The 20,508-nt window shown below is 50.5% G+C and overlaps 1 protein-coding gene across 1 annotated transcript in view; it reads left to right on the top strand.

The window, feature by feature from the left end:
* Positions 1–20,249, top strand: part of LOC119103990 (glutamate receptor ionotropic, kainate 2) — an 89,416-nt gene extending 69,167 nt beyond the window's left edge. The window contains exons 14-23 of the mRNA XM_037227702.1: positions 1,634–1,873; positions 3,811–4,068; positions 9,558–9,675; positions 10,215–10,294; positions 10,608–10,833; positions 13,431–13,595; positions 13,946–14,046; positions 14,699–14,866; positions 17,975–18,043; positions 19,115–20,249. Of these exons, the coding sequence (XP_037083597.1) occupies positions 1,634–1,873; positions 3,811–4,068; positions 9,558–9,675; positions 10,215–10,294; positions 10,608–10,833; positions 13,431–13,595; positions 13,946–14,046; positions 14,699–14,866; positions 17,975–18,043; positions 19,115–19,180 (1,491 nt within the window). The 3' untranslated portion in view covers positions 19,181–20,249. The remainder of the gene's footprint in view (positions 1–1,633; positions 1,874–3,810; positions 4,069–9,557; positions 9,676–10,214; positions 10,295–10,607; positions 10,834–13,430; positions 13,596–13,945; positions 14,047–14,698; positions 14,867–17,974; positions 18,044–19,114) is intronic.
* The last annotated feature ends 259 nt before the right edge of the window (positions 20,250–20,508 follow it).

Genomic DNA, 20,508 nt, shown 5'->3' with positions numbered 1-20,508 from the left:
ACGAAGTTAGCGAGGCCAAAAATTAAATACTAGGCAGGCATTCATGACACCACAACGCGAATGCCACATGTAAAGCTGCAGTGCATTGAAAGTCACCGGTCACCTCATATCAATCGATTCGCAACGATTAGGAATGCCCCGCGGCCAGATTAATCCCCATGTCTAAATTTCTCATACTTTATACTGTCTAGTTCGGGACACTGAGGGTCGGCTGTTAAAAACGACAAATCTGTCGACCGTCCGTGCTGAAGGAAATGCACTGATTTGTCGCCGATCTGCCACTGAGTCGGGCGACCAGTTAAAATTCATAGGATGTATTTGTCGCCGGGTTGCAATGAAACCTAGAAAAGATACCATGGTGCTGTGGAGTACCGCGAAGAGCCTTCACGGAAAGGTTTGCTCGCGTTGTGCGACGAAATGCATTACCACGGATGCATAATGTATCGGCAGTTTTAAGGCACAAATAGTCTCTTAAATAGCATTCATGTATAGGGTGCACCCTGGGTGAAACATTCGATGCTGCTCCATGTGTTTAAAGGGAATGCTCCACATTTGAGGAGATAATGCGATAGTTTGCCCACAGCGAATGTCCGGCTCTTCTCCACCAGGATATAGCTGGTTTTTATTTTAATTCAGCTACCACGCCTGAACCGATGCAGTTGGTGTCTGTTGTGCCTGCAGCGAACACACAACCAAAAGGAACATGCATTTGCACATTCTTTAAGGATGTAGGTAAACAAGCGCCGGCAGATCAATGTTAGTTTTGTTTTTATTTTGTTTTGCCTTAAAACGTTAGGTATCATGAGATGCAACAAGTTGAAAGTTACATTGCAGTTGTACGTACCTATTACCGTTGTCATTTCCTGTTGGCAAATGTACTCATAACTATGGTGAAAACGTATCTACAGCGATATCGTTGTCACCATTTGTCAGTAACCGGAAAGTTACCAGACAAGAGAGGTGCGCATGTTATGTCCAACGGGTAAGAAAGAACCCCAAGACAGGTGCACATGTGGTGTCCGACGAGTAACAACCCCAAGGTGGCCGGAGGCAGCATCCTGGGGACGAACAGAGGCGAACGCAAGCGCTGTGTTCAGTACTAAGCCTCATGCAACGGAGCGTAGGAGGTCTAGTACTATTCACCAAGACACTTGGCTAACATTTTTTGTGGCATGCATTTAGGAGCAGTTCAAATGTTGCAAATTTGTATTAGCCCTAAACTGCAAGATGTTCTTTTAGATCGAACAGTTCGGTAAATTAATCAGGAATGACTTGGATAGTGATGATGATTGGTGTGTCTAGTCGTCTCGGACCCCAGAATCATTTCACGCTCGAAAGAAGCTTGGCTTCAGCCATTTATCCCAGTCGTTAGGGATTTCAAAATAGCTTACTTCGTGTCATGAAAAATGCCTAGTTTTATTTTGTGAACCTAGCTATGTGTTGCAATCCGGCGCTGAAGTGATCGTGTACTCTTTATTATCTGCATGGTGTGATCTGTCACTGTTTGGAGACACGGTTAGTATTGTCTGTGAGCTATTTCCCACCCACCCACCAGCGGTGGTCCCTCTGCCTCACCTGACCTCTGACCGCCGTCTCACCGCCGTCTCCGCTGACCAGCCGGCCGTCGTTGCAGGTATCGAAGGAGTCGAAGCTGTTTGTGTTCCTCAGTCCCCTGGAGAGCCGGGTCTGGCTGTATGCCGGCGCCGCCTTCCTGGCCGTTTCCCTGCTGCTGTACCTGGTGGCGCGGCTCAGTCCGTACGAGCGGGTGCGCCTGCAGCGCCGCCGCCCGCCCGTCAACCAGTTCGGCTTGTCCAACACCATGTGGTTCGTCACGGGGACGCTGCTGCGACAGGGCTCCGGAGTGTTCCCGCAGGTGACCGGCCGACCGCGCGCGCGCGCACCGCCGCTGCTCCTCGTCTCGCCGTACCCCTCCTGCTGCCGCTGGTGATGACGAGGATGCCGCCTGCCTGCCAGCTTGGATGACGTGGGCCTGTAGGAGTGTTGGACCTCCGTGTTGCATGGCGGTGTATGTAGCGCACCCACAGAAGGGAATAGGGGTTCTTCCAACGATTATTACAAATCATTACAACACTGGTATTAGACTCCTGAAGTGCCCAGAACAAAGTCTGGTCGTTTTGGAACCATACGATTAATATTGCTTGTAGGACACCATCGGCGGCAAAATATGGCGTTGAGATTAGCAGGTGTCGGTAAAATTTATGGCAGAGTTTTTAAAAATCGGTCTTGTACATATGGCTGGCTCGATGACACAAGGCGAAAAATCCAATGGGACAGAGTCCGTCCGAGATGAAAGCCAACACAGAGCCAAAATGTTTAAGGCAACCAAAGTTAAAGATGGTCTGCAATGGGCGGGCACGCTCTAAACACAATATCATAATCGTGGAAGTAAAAACCTCAGTATATCATAAGTTATATTTTCTGAGGCAATCCTAAGTTATCGATCGATACGCCTGTAGTGCACAAGCGCGATATATCACGTGCATGAAAGAACAGAGACATGAACGGAACGAACAGATGCGCATTGTATAATACTAAAAACAAGTTATCACCGACATGGCAAAGCCGTCAGTTTCTGCTCGCGATCAGACATGTGTCCTGCTCCTAAGATTTATTTTTGGGGACCTGGTCCCGGTTTCGGAACAAGGAACCCATGAACAAGCTTGACCCCATGACCCCAGGAACAGCCTTGAAATCAAACTAAAGATTCATAAAAAACTAGCATTCATCGTAAGACAGGAAACCTGCCTGTGCATCCTCTGGATGCAGTCAGGTATGGACTGATGGACTGGAATCCCAAAAGTGGGAGTGCTGCTCGCTCTCTGCTCTTGCCAGATAGGTTGCCACAGCAGCCTTTTGTTCCGGTCGGGAAGTCACTTTTTGATACGTGCACTGCTGATGTGATCAAGATCGACATGCACTTCTTGTCTTGCAACCCTTCTTCTCGACGTGTCTACAGGCGGCGGCAAACACTCCGCCCGCCACCCAGACTAGACCCTTCTGCGGTGCATAAAGCGGGCGCCAGGCCTCGTGGCCCCAGGCGAAGTTTACCTCCGGCCCGGGAGAGCTCCGTCAGCAGAAGTTGTGCCCCGGCGGGCGCGCGGCATTAGCCGTCCGATCGCATCTGGGCTGGCGGGCCGCCGCCGTGGCATCGCCCCAATCTCACGTCCGCCAGCCGCCGCGCCGCCCGCCGCCAGCGCCAAATTGACGCGCCGGCACACACCCACACCCACACACACACTCCACCGGTTAATGCTGCCGGTAGACTGCGCCCTCAAAACGCCACGATGGCGACGGTAAACAGGAAACGGGCTCCTGTAGAGCGGATAGACGCATCTCACATGTGCGTCGTAAAACGACTCTTGGACCCCAGCGCGGTCTGGTTGGTGGGTGTGTCTATATAGATCGTCCATTTAGACGCTCGAGTGGGGTGTTCGGCGTAGAACTCCTACAAGAGAGCCGATGGGTGTGGCTCGATTAGCACATGGTCTAGGATTGCCTGTCCGGGATGTTTCACAGGGCAGCGTCTCTTATCCAGAAGTACTTTGAAAGAAAGCAAGCTCTCCATGGATGAGGTCGCAACGCGCGTCGTTCGGTCCTTGGCAAACACTCGACTGTGTGCGATCCTCCAGACTCTGACAGGAAGGACACCTTGGCACGGCAGGTGTCGCTGTCCGGAACTCCCCGTGTGTTCGCCGGCCATCACTCAGATTCACCACCCGATTCCTTTCCTCTGGCCGCGGCAAGGGACACGTCTGCGCGTGACACACGCTGTCCGGGGCTTTCCCGCAGGTGCCCACCAGTCAGGAGACGCGGCTCTTCTCTTTCATGAACCCACTGGCCGTGCACATCTGGCTGTACGTGTTGGCTGCATACCTGCTCGTCTCGCTCACCATGTTCGTGGTGGCGCGCGTGAGCCCGTACGAGTGGCAGAACCCGCACCCGTGCACGGCCGAGGACGACGTCATGGAGAACCAGTTCAGCATCAGCAACAGCTTCTGGTTCACCATCGGCACGCTCATGCAGCAGGGCTCCGATCTGAACCCGAAGGTGAGGTGTCGCGCACCGCCGGGCGCCGGCGCGGGGTCGCCGGTCGGTCCTGGGGCCGAACGGCTCGCGTGGCCGTCGACCCAGGTCAGGTCAGGTCGGCGACCCTGTCCGCGTCCGCCCGGGCGGCGGCTGTTGCACACGGTTGCACCCCGCTCTCGGCTAGCCGGCGTGAGGCGGCACTCAGAGCGGCCCGGCCCGCATCCAAAGCACCTTGTTTGTCTTGTCGGGCAATTTGCATATCTGCTCTCTCGTCCACAGTTTATTGCGCCGCCAAGATCTTAGTGGAGACGGCCGGCTCACAGGGTGCTTCTATGTGTGGCAATGGCGGCACCTCATGCTTCGCGCTGGCTGAGGATCGCGGTCCGGGGCATGACCTTGCCAATGTTTGAGGACTTCTGAGCCTCGGTTGGTTGGACCCATTGCCTTGTAACTGAATCGGTGTAGCTGAGACGTGGGCGGATCGTGCGCTTGTTCAGTTTTCGACGCCGACGTAGTATGAGATGCTTAGGCCACCAATTTCGGGTAGTTGAGCTAATGTTTGAGCTAACCGAAGGTCCTCAAACGTAGTTGGCAAGTACGTTTACCTTTGGTGCTCAAAGACCAACGTGCGTTTGCCACGAAGTAGCATGCGTATTACATGGGATGCGGCACAACCCACGCACATTTAATTATCTGACTATGGAAGGCGGGAAAACATTACTGGGGTGTCAAAACCATTCGAAACGACCTGTGAGGTGTCAAATGACGCACCAAGGAGTCTCTTAGGTGTCACATGGCGGGCTTAAGTGCGTCTGCCTGAGAGGCTCAACACTTAATATGACATCCACCGGGGTTCATCCCGTTTTGGAAAACCTGCCTTGGCCCCATGATGTATGGAGCTCTGGCCACAACAAAAATACCGGATGGCTTGTGGGAATACATGTTACAAATGTTTTGTTTGCAAATCAGATGACATGTTCGGACGTTAAGCCTTTCACATGAACCTTTTTCTAGATGGCAAAGTAATTATCTGGCATTCTTGTGTGCGGTGAGTGGTCTTTCTGTGAGAACAGCGCGGTTGCTTTTTTAAACCAGCAGCAATTGTCCACGCGTTATAGGGCTTGACAATCAGCTGGCAGCGAACAACGAACAGATAAGAGTCAGCTTAGCGCACGGCCAATCCCTCTTGGCGCCGAATTGATAGGGAGCGTGAATGCAGAGGCCTCTGGAGCGGCTGGCATGGTATTTTAGAGGGAAGATTTGTAACATTTGGCTCGTTCGTTGGCAGGAACTTCTCACAAATGTGACGGGACTTCTTCCGGTCCACAAATCCGAACAAAAGCACTGGTTAAACTTTACCTCTCGCGCTGACGTGGCTCCGTGCCAGAAAAGAGCCGTCGTCGGACATGGGGATCCGGCACCTATTCCCAGCTCCCTCGGGACTGCACTGGCGTACAGTCAAAATGAAGCACCGTTATATTACAAATGGATTGCAACAAACTGTGCTATTCTAAGTGTTGATAAGCCTGGGAAATATAAATACCTATGGTAGACTGTATGAGTGGCATATGCGACATTGAGCCCGTTTTGGCCCAACATGCGCTGAGGTCGTCGAGTTAATCGAATTGAGCAAAAACAAAAAACAAAAACAAAAACAGAAAAACAAACGCCTGTTGGAAGCTGGTTTAATTTTAAGCGTGCAAAGTGCTCGCATCTAGCGTAAGAGATTGTCAAACAGTGTACGCAAAAGCTACCGGGATGGTCGGACAGCGACCCGCTTCACCGTTACCTCAACGTGTCTGTTAAAGAGAGTGTTCCCGCCTGTACTAGTGCATTCCAAAAGTAAGCTCTGTTTGTCAGTGTACAACGCATGCCACGCGTTACCGATGACTCGTTTTCGAAACAATTTATCTGTTTTTCAATGCAGTTCTTTCAGCGATGTACAGGGCGCTATTTGGCTTCGCGGAAGCTCTGAATGGAGACATGTTTGCAATACTGCGATATAGCCGAGCCCAGTACTGACTGCGATGGGAGATAATACCTGCAAAGGTGATCCTTCACTCGAGAGGACAACCAGGAGTCACTCGGAGCGAGATCCTTAACGTACGGAGGCCGTCTCAGCAGCGCAGCGTTGACAGCCAGAATTTCTGTCACAACAGCGGCGCGATAAGGCGGAGCGTTGTGGTAAAAGACGAGCCGGTCGCCTGTCTGCCCTGGATGGGACGCGTATGATATCCCGTAGGTCCTTCGCCACAACTAAAAAGGACATTCTTTTGGAATGCACCTTGTAGAAGGCGTCATAGAAATGTCCTGCAATGAATGTGTGAGCCGGTTAGCGAAGCACATGGCACTAGAATAGTGTCGCGCAACCATTTTGGGTCCATTACCTCGTGAGGATCGATCGAATCATGAGGACCTCTGAACTAAACAGCACTGCACATTAAGCATCACCTATAGCTTCACCACTCATGAGAACAAGATCATAAAAGTGCCTGCTAGGTGAAGAGAAGCGGCTGTGTGCAGGCAACGCGAACCAAATCATATGATTGAGCTCTCGGCATCCTGGTCGCTGTCAGTACTTGTGGGAACAAATCTTTCTAGGTTTTTTTAGCAGACATTTTCGTCAGCTTGTTGTACATGGCGGTGAATGTGACAATATCACTTTCCAGTCAGCGACTACCTGGCTGGTCTTGTCTGGACAGTCATTTTGCAAGACTCATGGTTGCCGCCACGCCTGATTTGAAATTGCGATATTTTCGGCATTAGCCAACGTTGTATGCTGGAAGTTACCTCCCAAAAACTACTTGATGTGTGCTTTAAATTTCATAGCAATATATGTGCTGTTCGCTTTGGACGATCCAGCTGTACTTGCCAGTGCAGATGAACCCAACGGAGGGGAGACATGCTCCAAAGGGAGGATACGAGGGTTTCACGATTTGACTATATCGCAATTCCCCTGGGACCCTCGCATCCTTCCTATGGAGAAATTACCCCCCGGTTGAACTCGTCTGCACTAGCAAGTACAGCTGGATCGCCCAAAGCAAATAGCAGGTATATTGCTATGAAATTAAAAGCATAAACCAAGTAATTTTTAGAACTAAATCTCAAGCCTACAACGCTGGCCAAAGCCGTAAACATCGTTATTTCATATCAGGCATGATGGCGACCATGAGTGTACTGTCGTCTAGCTAATCAGTCTGCACGGTCGCGTGGATTCGCCGCAGTGCTGCGTCGAAGCTTTGGCGCTGCTGATGGACGGTGGCGAATATCTCACGTGCCGAAGCGTAACTCACCGTAATCCGATGCATTGAAATGCTTTGCAAAAAGTGTTATTACCCGTTATAACCTCGAATGCCACTTGAACTGGGGGGCAACCTAGGCATGAAGATACGTGCTAGCTACTGAAGAGGGATTTCAAACAACTAGCATCGCAATCCGGATTGGACATGTGTAATATATAGGAGTGCGCGTCCCGTTAAGTTTCGTACAAAACGTTAGCCCTTTCCTTTCAACAATCATGCAATAAGTACGCAGATAGTCTGATAGACATCTGGTCAGATCCGGACGCTGTGCCCACTGTGCCATGGAATGGTGAGAAGAAAGGGAAAGAAAGTGAAGTCATGTTCAACAAATGAAACGAAGACGAGTGACAACGATCAGTACTGTGCACATACGATGCGGTAGATACGGTCGAAAAACACGCAGATAAAAGGAAATAACAAACGCAGATAACATAACATGAATAAGATAGCATAACATAGATAAAATAGCAAACATATGATGCACTAGTCAATAAAGATAGATCGCAGATAAGGGCAAGATATCCTTCTTCGTGCACAGAACACTAGGCCGGGAAAAAGTTAAGGGCCAAACGGGGCCATCCAAAGGAAAATTTGATTACATGATGCGCCAACACACTTGCTGTGGCAAGCAATCAAACATTGACGAAGCCGCACGTTAAGTATGCGCATCGCCATGTAAGTTATAACGTGATTGCCAGACCTCGGCTCACATTGTGCAGATTTAGACACTGATGAATGAGGAGTTGAATGTAAAAAATGGACGAATTAATGAAGACGGTGTCCCGATTCACCTCGCTGTTTAAAAAAGCAAACATTTCCAAACGCCCACGCCTAGTCGGAAGTTGCAGACGCATGCCAATGTTTCCGCTTTTGTGTGTCTCGCTTCCCACCTGTCCTTCCGCAAACGGCGCTCCCTGCTCTCGGAGGATGGGCAATCATGCTGCCTGGCGGTGAGTTCAAAGTCAAACTGAGGTAGGGACGTGTTCATTGACAAGCGCCTCTTAAAGGGATATCACATCTTTTTGCATCTTTCAGTTTTTGTGACACCAAACGCTCACGATTTGATCAGTCATACCAATGTTCTCGAAAGCCTTCTGCTCGGCCTAGAATCTTAATTAGAAGCACCTGACATGCGGGAGAAATCTCATCTGACGTCCTGTTCACCACTATGAAAGTTACGCATTTCATTTGCCTTGCTTTTTCCAACGTGGGTGTTCTGTTCTATAGGGAGCACACTACTTTTCTTACATGTTTGTGTAATATATGCTACGAAAGTTTCAGCCGCTCCTTTTAGTCTAAAATACATGCAGGCATGAAGGTTTTACCCCGCGAATTCAATTCAATCCACTGCTGCTTTTATAGGGGATACACCAAAACCCGTTCTCGGTGGCTCTAAGTTGCTATGCCATTAAGACAAATAAGGGGATGGGCGGGTAAAAAAAGTTGGGTCCACTATGAGTATTCATCAGTTTTGTAGGACGTGTGGGTCTGATCGCTCCAATGAGATGAGCTTCTTTAAAGCAGATCTTTCGGTGTCGGAGCAGCAAGGTCAGATGTACGCACCACCAAGGCTATTATTACTGAATGCACTCAATCAGAACGACTTCGATACGGAATGTGTTGGCTGTAAGATGCCTCATAAGCCATCCTCATGCTTGTTTGGTATGGATATATTTTTCATTGTTGTTCATGCGTTTTCTGGAACGAGCAGCGTTTAAATGCTTCGAATTAACTTTTCAACTTGAAACCAATGGAGAAAACAACAACACCGCCAACAACAACTTGAAACACCAACACCGCCGTAAAAAGTTTTGCTTTGGACCGGCTGTGGCCGCTTGTACCCAGTGACGAGTTGGTTCATGTTTCCCGCTGCTTCAGCATGTTCCACGTCTGCGCTTGCGTGTGAATCGTCTGCAAGCATGCGGCAGCAATCGCTTTGAGACATCGCAGTGGATTGTTTGTCAAACGTGGACGAAGCGACTGAAGGAGAGGCGTCATGCTCCTCATTCAATCGCTTAAAAGATGAGTGTCAAGCTCCTCATTCAATCGCCTGAAGGAGGAGCGTCAAGCGATTGTCTTCCCCTATGAGTAACACAATCTCTGTGAAGAAGCTGGGTTACCATTCGATTAGTACGTGCTGTCTGTGTCCACCACTAACAACTGTGTGATGTGTATCAATCAAATAAAATCAACCATTATTACTTTCAGGCTATTTCCACCCGCATCGTTGGAGGCATTTGGTGGTTTTTCACACTGATCATCATCTCGTCGTACACAGCCAATCTAGCCGCCTTCCTCACCGTCGAGAGAATGATCACGCCCATAGGTAAAAGCCGTTGTCCACCGTTGTAAAAGCCGATATGACACACAACATGTGTTCACAAGATGTGACAAACAGCCGATGTTCGCCGTATGTGACAAACGGCCGATGTGACACAGGATTTGGGGTCTTGTGCCCGTACTGTGGGTACTTATTTGGCTTTCTGGAGTGGTCTTACCTAAATAAGGGACGTTTTGAACTTATTGATAACAAGCATAAAAGCTTATGTGTTTTTAAGGCCCACGAGCTTAAAAATGAGAGTAAAGATAAACATACGAAACCAGAAAAGCTAAAATGAATGCGTCCTCAAACACTTTAGGACAATACTCGATGGATATATAAATTAAGATATTTGATAATTTGAGGTATTTGACACACAGTCACTACTTTCGTGCATTTCAATATTTTTATGAAAAGCGTTGCAACTTTAAAACTAAGATCGCAGTAGTACGCCTACTTCAGTAGACTTTGGCGATGGCGTAATATATGAAGGTCACCACTTCTGGGAGCGTGTTGCTGATACTCGTGTGCTCGTTCTGTTGCAGAAAGTGCGGAGGACCTGGCCGACCAAAGTGACATCAGCTATGGCACTCTGGAGGGCGGATCCACGCTGACCTTCTTCCGAGTGAGTTCAGCAATCCATTTCTAGCTAAAATGTCTCGCGTTTCCACTTCCTTGAACTACCGGCATTCATCAACAGCGTCAGCAGCATTATCATTTACAGATTCGTTGGACTTCAGGAGACAGTTTTTACCACTTGAGAAACTTCGGATCTCTCCGTCGTGCAGGGATATTAGTCGAGTGTTTTTGCAGCTGGTTTACTTTTTGTTTGCTGCTTGGCTCGGTTACAGGAATTTGTCGGTAAGTGCGAGATTATAAGCTCGTTACCAGACTTAAGCGAACAAAAATAGTGATCTTGGTAAAAACCTTTATTCCAGGACTCGAAAATCGACACATATAAGAAGATGTGGCGTTTTATGGAAAACAAAAAGCCGTCCGTGTTCACAAAGACGATCGAGGAAGGAATATCCAGAGTCCTGCAGGGAAATTATGCTTACCTTGCCGAGTCGACCACTATTGATTATATCGTGAACCGGAACTGCAACCTCACTCAGATTGGCGGGCTGCTCGACTCCAAAGGCTTTGGAATTGCGACAACAATGGGCAAGTATTGCAAAAATGTCGAAAATGTTCGTCACTCTATGTTCATTGGTCATCGTGTGTTGAATAAAGTCAGTGCATTTCATGCAAATGAAGAGGATGAAAGCACAACCCGAGACATGCATGCCAGCATGCAGTTATAATGTTCGCGGCGAATGGTAGCTGAACAAGTCGATTGGCTTTTGGTGTAGTTAAAGTGCTACAATTTTCGGTGCAGTAGCCAGACTTTGACCATGGAGTCACATTTGTAGTTTCCTGTATTTTCAATGAAAACGCTCAAGTAAAACACCCTGCCGCTTTCTTGCGGTTGTATTGCTCTTTTGTATTCGACTCTTCCCACCCCTCCCTCGCGCTGACGGTGGTGGGGGGGGGGGGGGGGGGGGGGGGCTAGGTATCCGCTCTCTCCAATCTTTCTCAACATTTCAGCAATAGCTAAAACTGGCTGATGCTCCTGAACTGAATTTCTGAATTGAAGTACTCCTGAAATCTGACATACCCTCTCTTACTTTAACTTCACGCATACTCTTAGTTTGCATGTGCGCGTCATGTCAGTTCCGTGATATGGAGCAGGTTTAGTCGAAGCAAGCAGGACCAAAGTGTAGCACAACTTCATATAAATCAAACTGTGGTGGTCATGGTTTGTTGACTAAGCGATGTTATTCCATGCACTTTAAACACCATGCGATCGTCATAAGTCCCTGGCCCGACTTCGACCTTCAATACGCACTGCATTCTTCGCCAGACGTGGTGCTGTGAGCTCTAGCAGTGCATCATGGGTCACTGGCCTAAGCTAAAACTTAACCTGCGGTTTGGTTCAAATCTGGTCTGACTCAAATATTTTTGACTCCACTCAGGACTGCTGCCAGTCAAAAAAGGACGTCACCGGTTGGTAATGTCACTTCTCGTTCTATGACCAAAACAAAAGGGCATCGATACTGTATGTTTGCCGGTGCCAAACACTCGCTGTCGATACGGATTGTTTATATGCAGTTTTGATAACATCTAAGGTAGACAGGTTCGCGCGGAGATAAGCTCGAGAGGCGTGATTCGGAGAGAACCACATCAGACAGAGAAGTACGTTTGACTGGACAAGTACGTTTGCATTAAGATTTGAGCTGACCATTGTAACTGGATGGATTTCTGGGATTGGCGCCTACGCCAAGCAGTATTTGTTGCATAAGTCCTGGCTCCACCATCCGATAGTGAATTCCTGGTGAACCGTAGGGCATTTTGGCGAAACGTTAACGCACCGGAACGCCCGGTAGGCTCCGTCCTACTATCTGATGTCAGTTGACCTTTCGCGTCACTGCTCCCACCGGCTGCAGACCGCCTCAGTCAGGGGCAGATAGTGATTGTCTGAAGCGACGCAAGACCAACCCAACGCGGGTGGGTGAACGAAGGCCAGGCGCTCTGACCGCCGGAACTGGAACCGACAAACACTACCTTGACCCTGGCCTTAACACAAGCATGATTTGTGCATGACCCATCAAATGGCGTTCCGTTCGTCCCCTAGCCTTTGCAGTGTGAAGATGCCAGGTGTACTTCTCCCTCCACTCTCCTCCGCCAGCCGAGCGAGGTTTGCACGGACCGACGTCAGCGCCCGGGAAAGAAGTATTGGCAGTCCAGGACATTATAAGAACCTAAAGTACATGGTATGAGCCTTGCACCTTATGCTTATACACTTAATCCTGGCGGGATAAAGTTTTCTCCGTTGAGCCTTCAGCACCGCCACCGATGTCCGCAAGCTGGAGGAATTATGAGCATAAATAAATGACCAACTAAAAAAAATAAGTGATAAAGATATTACGCCAAAGACAAAATGAACCCACGAAAAAACAACACAAAATCGCTGCATATTCTCGTCTCTACATGGTCGCAGAATGATACCACCGCAAAGGATGGCAAATGCGACCATCTCACTCTGCGGCCACTCTAATGTAGCTTTCAGTGATGTTGTCTTCTAGATAGCGGGATCTGGCACCATCTACACGGTCAGATTTAGTTGCTGTTACGCATATATTAATCAGACGGTCCGATGTGTCGTGATCGATTTATCATCTCATCTGTCAGAATATGAGCATATCCAGTATACCACTGAGATAATATGACTATCGTCTATCATCAGACCAAGCTATGTCATAGATCAGTGTATCAGGTCCGCCAGCTGGTCATTGGATTTGGGACACCGTCGGCAAGTCTGGCAGATCTGGCAACGTATCTGAAAGGCACCCTCTGCCTTTTGTCATGCTCTGAGTCGACACAAGTCTAGGTGCAGGTCTCACCGGATAATATCTTAACTTATTATGATCCTAATATATGTAATGTTATGACAGTGACGCTGACCAAGTCGTGGCCATCCGGAACGCCAAACGTTTGACTCCCATCCATGGTCGCTGCCTGCGCTGTGTCTGAGTGGGCAAGCTCTCCTTGGCAGAATCCACCCAACCTGGGCTGTGGCTTGAAAAGCTCTCTGTGGCGGAGACCCTTTGGCCTGGGCAGCGGCTTAGAAAACTCTCCGTGGCGAGACCCCTCTGACCTGGGATGTGACCCAGACAGCTTTCCGAAGCGGGACCCATCTGACGTGAGTGGCGTCTCGGCAGGCTCCCCGTGGCGAGACCCGATCTCGCTGGCCATCCTGGAATTGCAGGAGAAGGCCGTTATCCACACCCTGTACAACAAATGGTGGAAAGACAACGTCGGCTCCTGCAACCGCGATGACAAGAACAAAGAGTCCAAGGCCAGTGAGCTGGGCGTGGCAAACATAGGTGAGCTCCCGGTCCGTGCGAAGAGACGTGTTGGAGTCATCCGTTCCATAGTCACCCTGCTTCTCAGCAGTCCGGGCGGGCGTGATCAGACGTTTTAGGCATGTGGCGAACAGCACGACGAATGTCGGGGTTGTTCGGGTACCCGGGGACTGACTCACATTAAGCCTACGACCTTCCCATAGCTATGCAGCCTAGGCCGTCAAATAATGTGCCCATATATAGCACCGCGTAATGGAGCGGCTTTGGCCGCGGTGCTCAGGCAGCTTGCGTACGCTGAAATCTTTAGCTGGTCGCGCCTGGTAGCCAGGCGCCACTCCTCTTACTGTCTGTCCCGCCCGTGTCCGGCACAGGGGGCGTCTTTGTGGTGCTGCTCTGCGGTCTGGCGTTCGCGGTGTGCGTGGCAATCGTGGAGTTCTGCTGGACGGCGAAGCGAAACGCTCAGCTAGATAAGGTAAGACCGTCCCGTTCATCGCGCAACTTATTCAAAGATTAACTTGTAGAAAAACGTTTGCATTCACTGGGAATGCTTTTACTTGAGATACTCTGTGTTCTTTCCAGGAGAGCACTAGTCCTTCCGCCCTGCCCATCAGCATTGTCACACCATGAAACCCAAGATGGCCAGTGCCAGTCAATAATGCTCTGACACAAATGAGTGCTATCGGTTTTATACCCGTGCTGACTTTAGGTACATTCGTGGATTACATTTTTTTTACCCAGTCCACCAGCACCGGTGGGCTCTCTTGGCCGCACCCGCCCGCTATCGATTCCAAATGTGTTTTTACTTGCCACTTTGACACTTTCCAATGGTATGGGTCCAAATGGGACGAAAGAGCAAACGTCAAACTTTGCTTTGTCATTTTACGGAAGTAATTTTATGCGATACGGATGCCGCAAGTTGTCTCAACAACGTGCACCAATTACCTTTAATATTTTTTAAGTCATGCATCTGGTAGTTTTTAAGTCCATACCGCTACTTGTACCATTCTCGCAATGTTCTTCAAATCCCACTGTGTAGCACTCCCCACCGGCCCGGCCCGCGTGTATAGGACTTCCAGCTGAGACGCGTCATGTGGTCGAGCCCGCTCGTGACCTGTGATCGGCAGCAATCACTGTGCTCCGAAATGGTGGAGGAGCTGTGCTTCGCCATGCGGTGTCACGCATCTGATCAGCGTCCAGCTCTGACCCGCCACTGCGACCGCTGCATGACGCCGGCAACGGCGGGCGTACCGCGCGGCGCCCACGACCCGCCACCGCTCAACGGCAGCCAACAGGTTAGCCCGCGCTGCCACACAGGGAACCAGCAGGTCAGCTCGCGCTGTCACACGGACAGCCAACAGGCCAGCCCGTGCTGCCACACAGACAGCCAACGGGCCAGCCCGCACTGCCACACATGCACAGCCAACAGGTCAGCCCGCGCTGCCACACAGACAGCCAACAGGCCAGCCCGTGCTGCCACACAGACAGCCAACAAGTCAGCCCGCGCTGCCACACAGACAGCCAACCGGCCAGCCCGCGCCGCCACACAGACAGCCAACCGGCCAGCCCGCGTTGCCACACAGACAGCGAACTGGTCAGCCCGCGCTGCCACACAGACAACCAACGGAGCAGCATGCACTGCTACAAATGCAGCCAACAGGCCCAGTGACGTCACATAGGTGCACAAGCTGGCAGCGGGTCATTCGCAATTGTACATAGGCAGACTGCGGGCCAGGTCGCATCTGCACACGGAGAGCAAACAGAGCAGGCCACAATTGGATACAGTCAACCATTAGCTAAGGTCGTAAGTGTGCAGACGGCCCGCAGGGCAGATCAGAGGTGTACCGTGGTGACTGTTGACCGAGCGGCTAGGCGAGTAAAAAGCAGAACAGTTTGTGTACGTTTTATCGAAGATAACTGATGTGTACGTCACTGGGTCAATGGTTTTTGCTGCGAACCTTGTCCTGCCACACAAGTGGAGCCAGTCGAGGCATCGTCGCTGGGCGGCGACACATCACAAGCAAAGTGCCCGCCTCGGCTTTACGATGCCAAGGCTGGCGGATAAAGAGGCCGTTAAACTGACTGACGCACGTCAACTACCCAAACACTAACAGGACCTTGCGTATCCGAGAAGAGTGGCGCGTCTAACTGTTGCCATACAAGGGGACCTCACAGGCTGCACTAAGGTTTTTATGGAGTAAACCCTGGACTGTTTGGAGTCGCGGTTCTAAAAATTGAGATGCATGATTTTTTATCCGTTTTACGTGGTGAAATTGAGAAATTTCTGACTTTGGCGGTTTGCGACCACCGACCCTCTTTCTGGAGGGTTGCATAGACATTTGCTTAAAAAATGACAACCAGCGTTGAACTGCCTTTCTTATTGATATCACTTTGAAGTGCAAGTGCACGCATGCTGAAGTCGAGTCAGTGACGTTTTCAAGTTCAGGTTATTAAAGGGCAATCTAGATCAGGTTTTGACTTTTGTAACTTGATGTTACTCTTTAAAGGTGTCATTACGATTTGAACCTTGATGGCGGTTTTGATGCAGTTTGACGAGAGCTTTTTAATGTTATGTTCCGCGGAGCATCAACTTGCATAGTTTTTTAGATCTTTGGAGGGGGATCTTTGAAGTCTGCTCACACATAGGGCGAAGGTGGAAAGAAAACTACCACAAGGCGAGGGCAAACCGGTCGGTGCAAGCTACTAGGACGGCTTATATATGGATGAACATAAGGGCGAGCGATCCAGCACATGGCCAGCCTGGCGTGCCCAGCAGACCGAGGAGCAGACAGAACAGCATGCCGGTAGCCGGACGGCTGCCGTGCGCTTGGCCAGAAAGATATGGCGACACCTCGACACAGTGCGCCACAGTCCGATTGAGGCCAAGGCGGGCCGATGTTCTGTCGTTTGGGCTGGCTGAAGGACGACCGCCAGCACGTGCTCCGAACGCCGCCTCGTGTCGGCGCCGCCGGCGCTGCGCGCTGGGCTGTCCAACGGATCTGGGCAGGATAGACGTGGCCGAGTCCGTGCCACCACACGTCGTGCAGGTACCGAGTCACTCACCTCGCACGTGCAGAGGGCTGGCTGTGACGGCACCGCGCTTCTCCGTGCGGATGAAATCCAACGGCGCATCAAAGGAACCGAACGCACGTAATTCACTGACGCGTCCAGTGCACTTATAATGCGATTGGTCTCAGGCTGCGAGCCTTTATGACCGTGTTGCTTCTCAATTAAGGCCCTATTTCACGCAACTACATTCATCACAAAACCTACCTTGCAAAAACATGGCACGTCACACCGCGTATGCGATTCAGCTGATTATGCAAGTGAACCTGATCTGAAACCGCCACCGGCCAAAATGAAGTCGATTCCGGAGACTGATTCGATTGCGCTTTAGTCAGTCACAAGTCAGCACAGACGTGGAAAGACCAGTGCACCTGCAGAACGCGTATATCACCCCAAACGCGGACCCAAACCGCTTGGTGGTTGTACTATCCGATCGAACTGGTTTTGCGAGGTGCTCAGTGTTTATCTGTTCACGCAGCCGGCGATAGACTCCAAGTCACCTTATCAGTCAAGTGCCTCTCCTCGAAATGACTTCGTAGCGTTCAACACACCCGAGTTAAAGGTCAAGTGCTAGGGCTCTTTTGTTCTTTTTATGGGGGGAAAACACAAATGTGAACTGTTTATTTAAATGGCTTTCGGTCAGAAGTGCCCTTTTTAACCATTGTGTACTGTTCCCACCAGGCGTTCATGTTTTTTTTCGGTTTGCATACTCCTTTCTTGTGCCTTTGTGGAAGAGCTCATCAATGTGTGCGCATGGTTATTTTTGATACTAAACATTACAATGCATGCCATTACATAAACCCGCTATGCCATGTAAGTTGTATATTCTCAAGCCGTTAACGTGATGTGTCTGTCAAAATATTCGCGTTATTTTCAGGGCACAAATCAAATAGATAAGACAGGATTAATAGCCTGAATGCCCGTAGAAGAACCATGAGAATGTACAAATGAGGTGTATTGTCCTGGCTATTCCGTGAGAAGTAAATATGTTAGTGCTGTCTGCCCAGACACATAATGTTCCTTCCAAATGTGCTTTATCGCTTACTTGCGTGATTCATATCAAATTCGACACGTTTACATGCCTTTGATCGCTTCCTTTGCTCTCAGTTGTTTTTGTCTTTGAATTGCATATATTGATAGCAGTTGCCAGCGGTTGACTACATCGACGATTTCATCTCGGAATTCAACAAGTCAGCCGTATGCAAACCACTTTTAACAAGCCTACAAACCCCTGGCCAGGAGGCGTAGCCCTGTCCCAGGCTCGTTTGTCGGCGCCTGTCTGTTGCCAGTGGCCTGTCGCCAGAGCGATCACTGATGCACCGCCTGTGTGACCCCAGATGGCGGGTGGCGAGCCGCACTACGCGGTGGCTGGACGGTACTGCTTCACGCCCTGCCGCGACTCGGAGGTGAGGCCCGCGCTCGGCTCCCAGCCCAGACAACGTTGTCAGTGGTGTTGTCAATAGCGCTGCTCCCGGCTCGGCCGCCCAGCTCGGCTGCCCAGCTCGACCTCATTGCTCGATTGCTTTGCTCGGCTACCCTGCTCGGCTACCCAGCTCAGCGGTCGCCCAGCTCGGCTGCCCGGCTCGGCTGCCGCCCGGCTCGGCTGCACAGCTCGGCTGCCGAATCCCACCGGGTGTTGTTTGCGGTGCTGAAATATCCACCCATGACTGATGCATTAGAAAGAGAGGGGCTTCATTTGTGTTGGCTCAGTGCGCTACCGCAGCCGTTGTATCTCGTCGAAGTGTTCTCAGACGATCTCTCACATTGTGCGCGTCATGCTAACGTGGTCGGATTAGCTGACTGGCGTCTCAGATGGTGCGGCGACGTGACTGAAGAGGGTCCAGCTCTGAGATGGTGCGGGGGCGTGACTGCAGAGGGTCGAGCTCTGAGATGGTGCGGGGATGTGACTGGAGAGGGTCAAGCCCTGAGATGGTGCGGGAACGTCACTGCAGAGGGTCGAGCTCTGAGGTGGTGCGGGAACGTGACTGGAGAGGGTCGAGCTTTGAGGTGGTGCGGGGACGTGGATGGGGAGGCATCGAGCTCTGAGATGGTGCGGGGACGTGATTGAAGAGGGTCGAGCTCTGAGATGGTGCGGGGACGTGACCGGAGAGGTATTGAGCCCTGAGATGGTGCGGACTCGTGAGTGGAGAGGCATCGAGCTTTGAGATGGTACGAGCTTGTGAGTGGAGAGATATCGACCGGACCTGCACTGGCTGACGTCAGAGACACTCAGATCTTTGTGAACCGGGCAAGGCTGGTTGGCAGCTGTCATCAGTCAAACAGTTGCCACCCGACTTTGTGACCGTGCTAATCAACTCAAAAGGATTCGATTTGGCTCGGATGACGGGCCGTCGTCAGCTGAGTGTTGACTGACCATGCAGACTACCGGCCGGCCACCCATCTTTAATACTGCGTTATCTCGAACGCTACCCGCGATATTCCCGTCATTTTACCGAATGTGTGCTTATTGCCCTCAGGACAATGGAGTGATGAAGATGATGGAGCTCTCTCGAAGATCACCTCTTCCTGAATATGAGTCGTAGAAAATGGCGAAGTGGAGACCAGCGTCTTATGAATCGTGTGCAAGAAGTACCACTCAGTGGAGAGAATGCTGGATGATGCGTGCACCACTGAGTGGGCAGGAAATCGGCCGAGCGGCCGGGGCGGGTGACGGGGTGGTTATGTTATTAACACATCGACCGATGTGGAGTGCGTGATATTTCCGCAGGCGAGAGTTCATTCAGGACATGACTGCACGAGCAGCCGACGGATGCTATGGCCAACCTCTCTCAAAACATGAACAGTGCGGTGGTTGCCAAGACGCAGATACACGCATGTAATGTGTTCTTTTGAAGACCGGTGGCACCGGATGGGGCTGTACACCATCATGCAGTGATGGGGTTATTTTGTGATGCACGCACTTGTCGCAGACATTGCTGCTACCGGTCGTCAGTTTGCTCGCAAGCCTTCGACGCCGACGTCCCACGCGTTTCACATTCACTCCGGATCACAGCAACCATCTTTATGAGTAAAATGCTGGTTCATCACCCGGTGTGAATGTCGCAGTCACCGAGCTCACCCGGTGTGAATATCGCAGTCACCGGGCGACGCTGAACGCGGCCAGCCGCCGGTGGCGTGGCGTAGGTTTGCAAGTTCATTGACCCTCCGTGCGAAACGCCGAGGTGCTGTTGAAATGAACGTTTGTAGCGCCATCTCCTCGTAGGGTTAAAAACTACTAGTTCACAGAGAGGCTGACTGGGAGCCCTTTTCACGGAGCTGATCTTTCCCCCTCAAGGGCTTATCATGAAGCGTTCGGTGTGTTGTTATGATGATAACTGTGGGGAACTTTTCTAACGCTTATTGCAGGCGAATATAGGATCTGGAGTAGGCGTATAGCATGATGATGTTTTGGTGGTAATACAGTGATCAGTCGCATTTCATTTTTGGTGCAATGTTTTGACGAATTTACGGTAGATACCTTTGCGTAAACAACGTTAGCTTAGAACGTATCCGAATGGCTGCCTCGTCATGTTGCAGTGTGAACAGCGTGTTTTGAGATATATTGACGATCCATACTATCAGACTTAGAATGATCTGCGTGCTCAACCATTCAATGCCATCGCAATTGCATGACACTAATATAAATCGTTCACAGGCGTGGGAAGGTTTCAAAAAGTGGGAGGGGGGGGGGGGGGCAGACTCACGGCTTACTTGAAACGTCTTCTGAGAAGCAAGTCCGAACCGCCGGTTGGGGAGGGGGACTAGAGATGGAAAATGGAGGACTTTGTCTGCTCTTAATCGAAGACAACACATTTCGGAGATAGGTAAATTCCAGTTGCTATGCCACATAGCAACACCTGCACTGCTGCAC

This window comes from Pollicipes pollicipes, unplaced genomic scaffold, assembly GCF_011947565.3.
Source record: "Pollicipes pollicipes isolate AB1234 unplaced genomic scaffold, Ppol_2.1 Scaffold_5724;HRSCAF=6776_pilon_pilon_pilon, whole genome shotgun sequence".
Lineage (NCBI taxonomy): Eukaryota > Metazoa > Arthropoda > Thecostraca > Pollicipedomorpha > Pollicipedidae > Pollicipes > Pollicipes pollicipes.
Note: the sequence above shows the minus strand (reverse complement) of the source record. Positions and strands in the feature narration are given on the sequence as shown.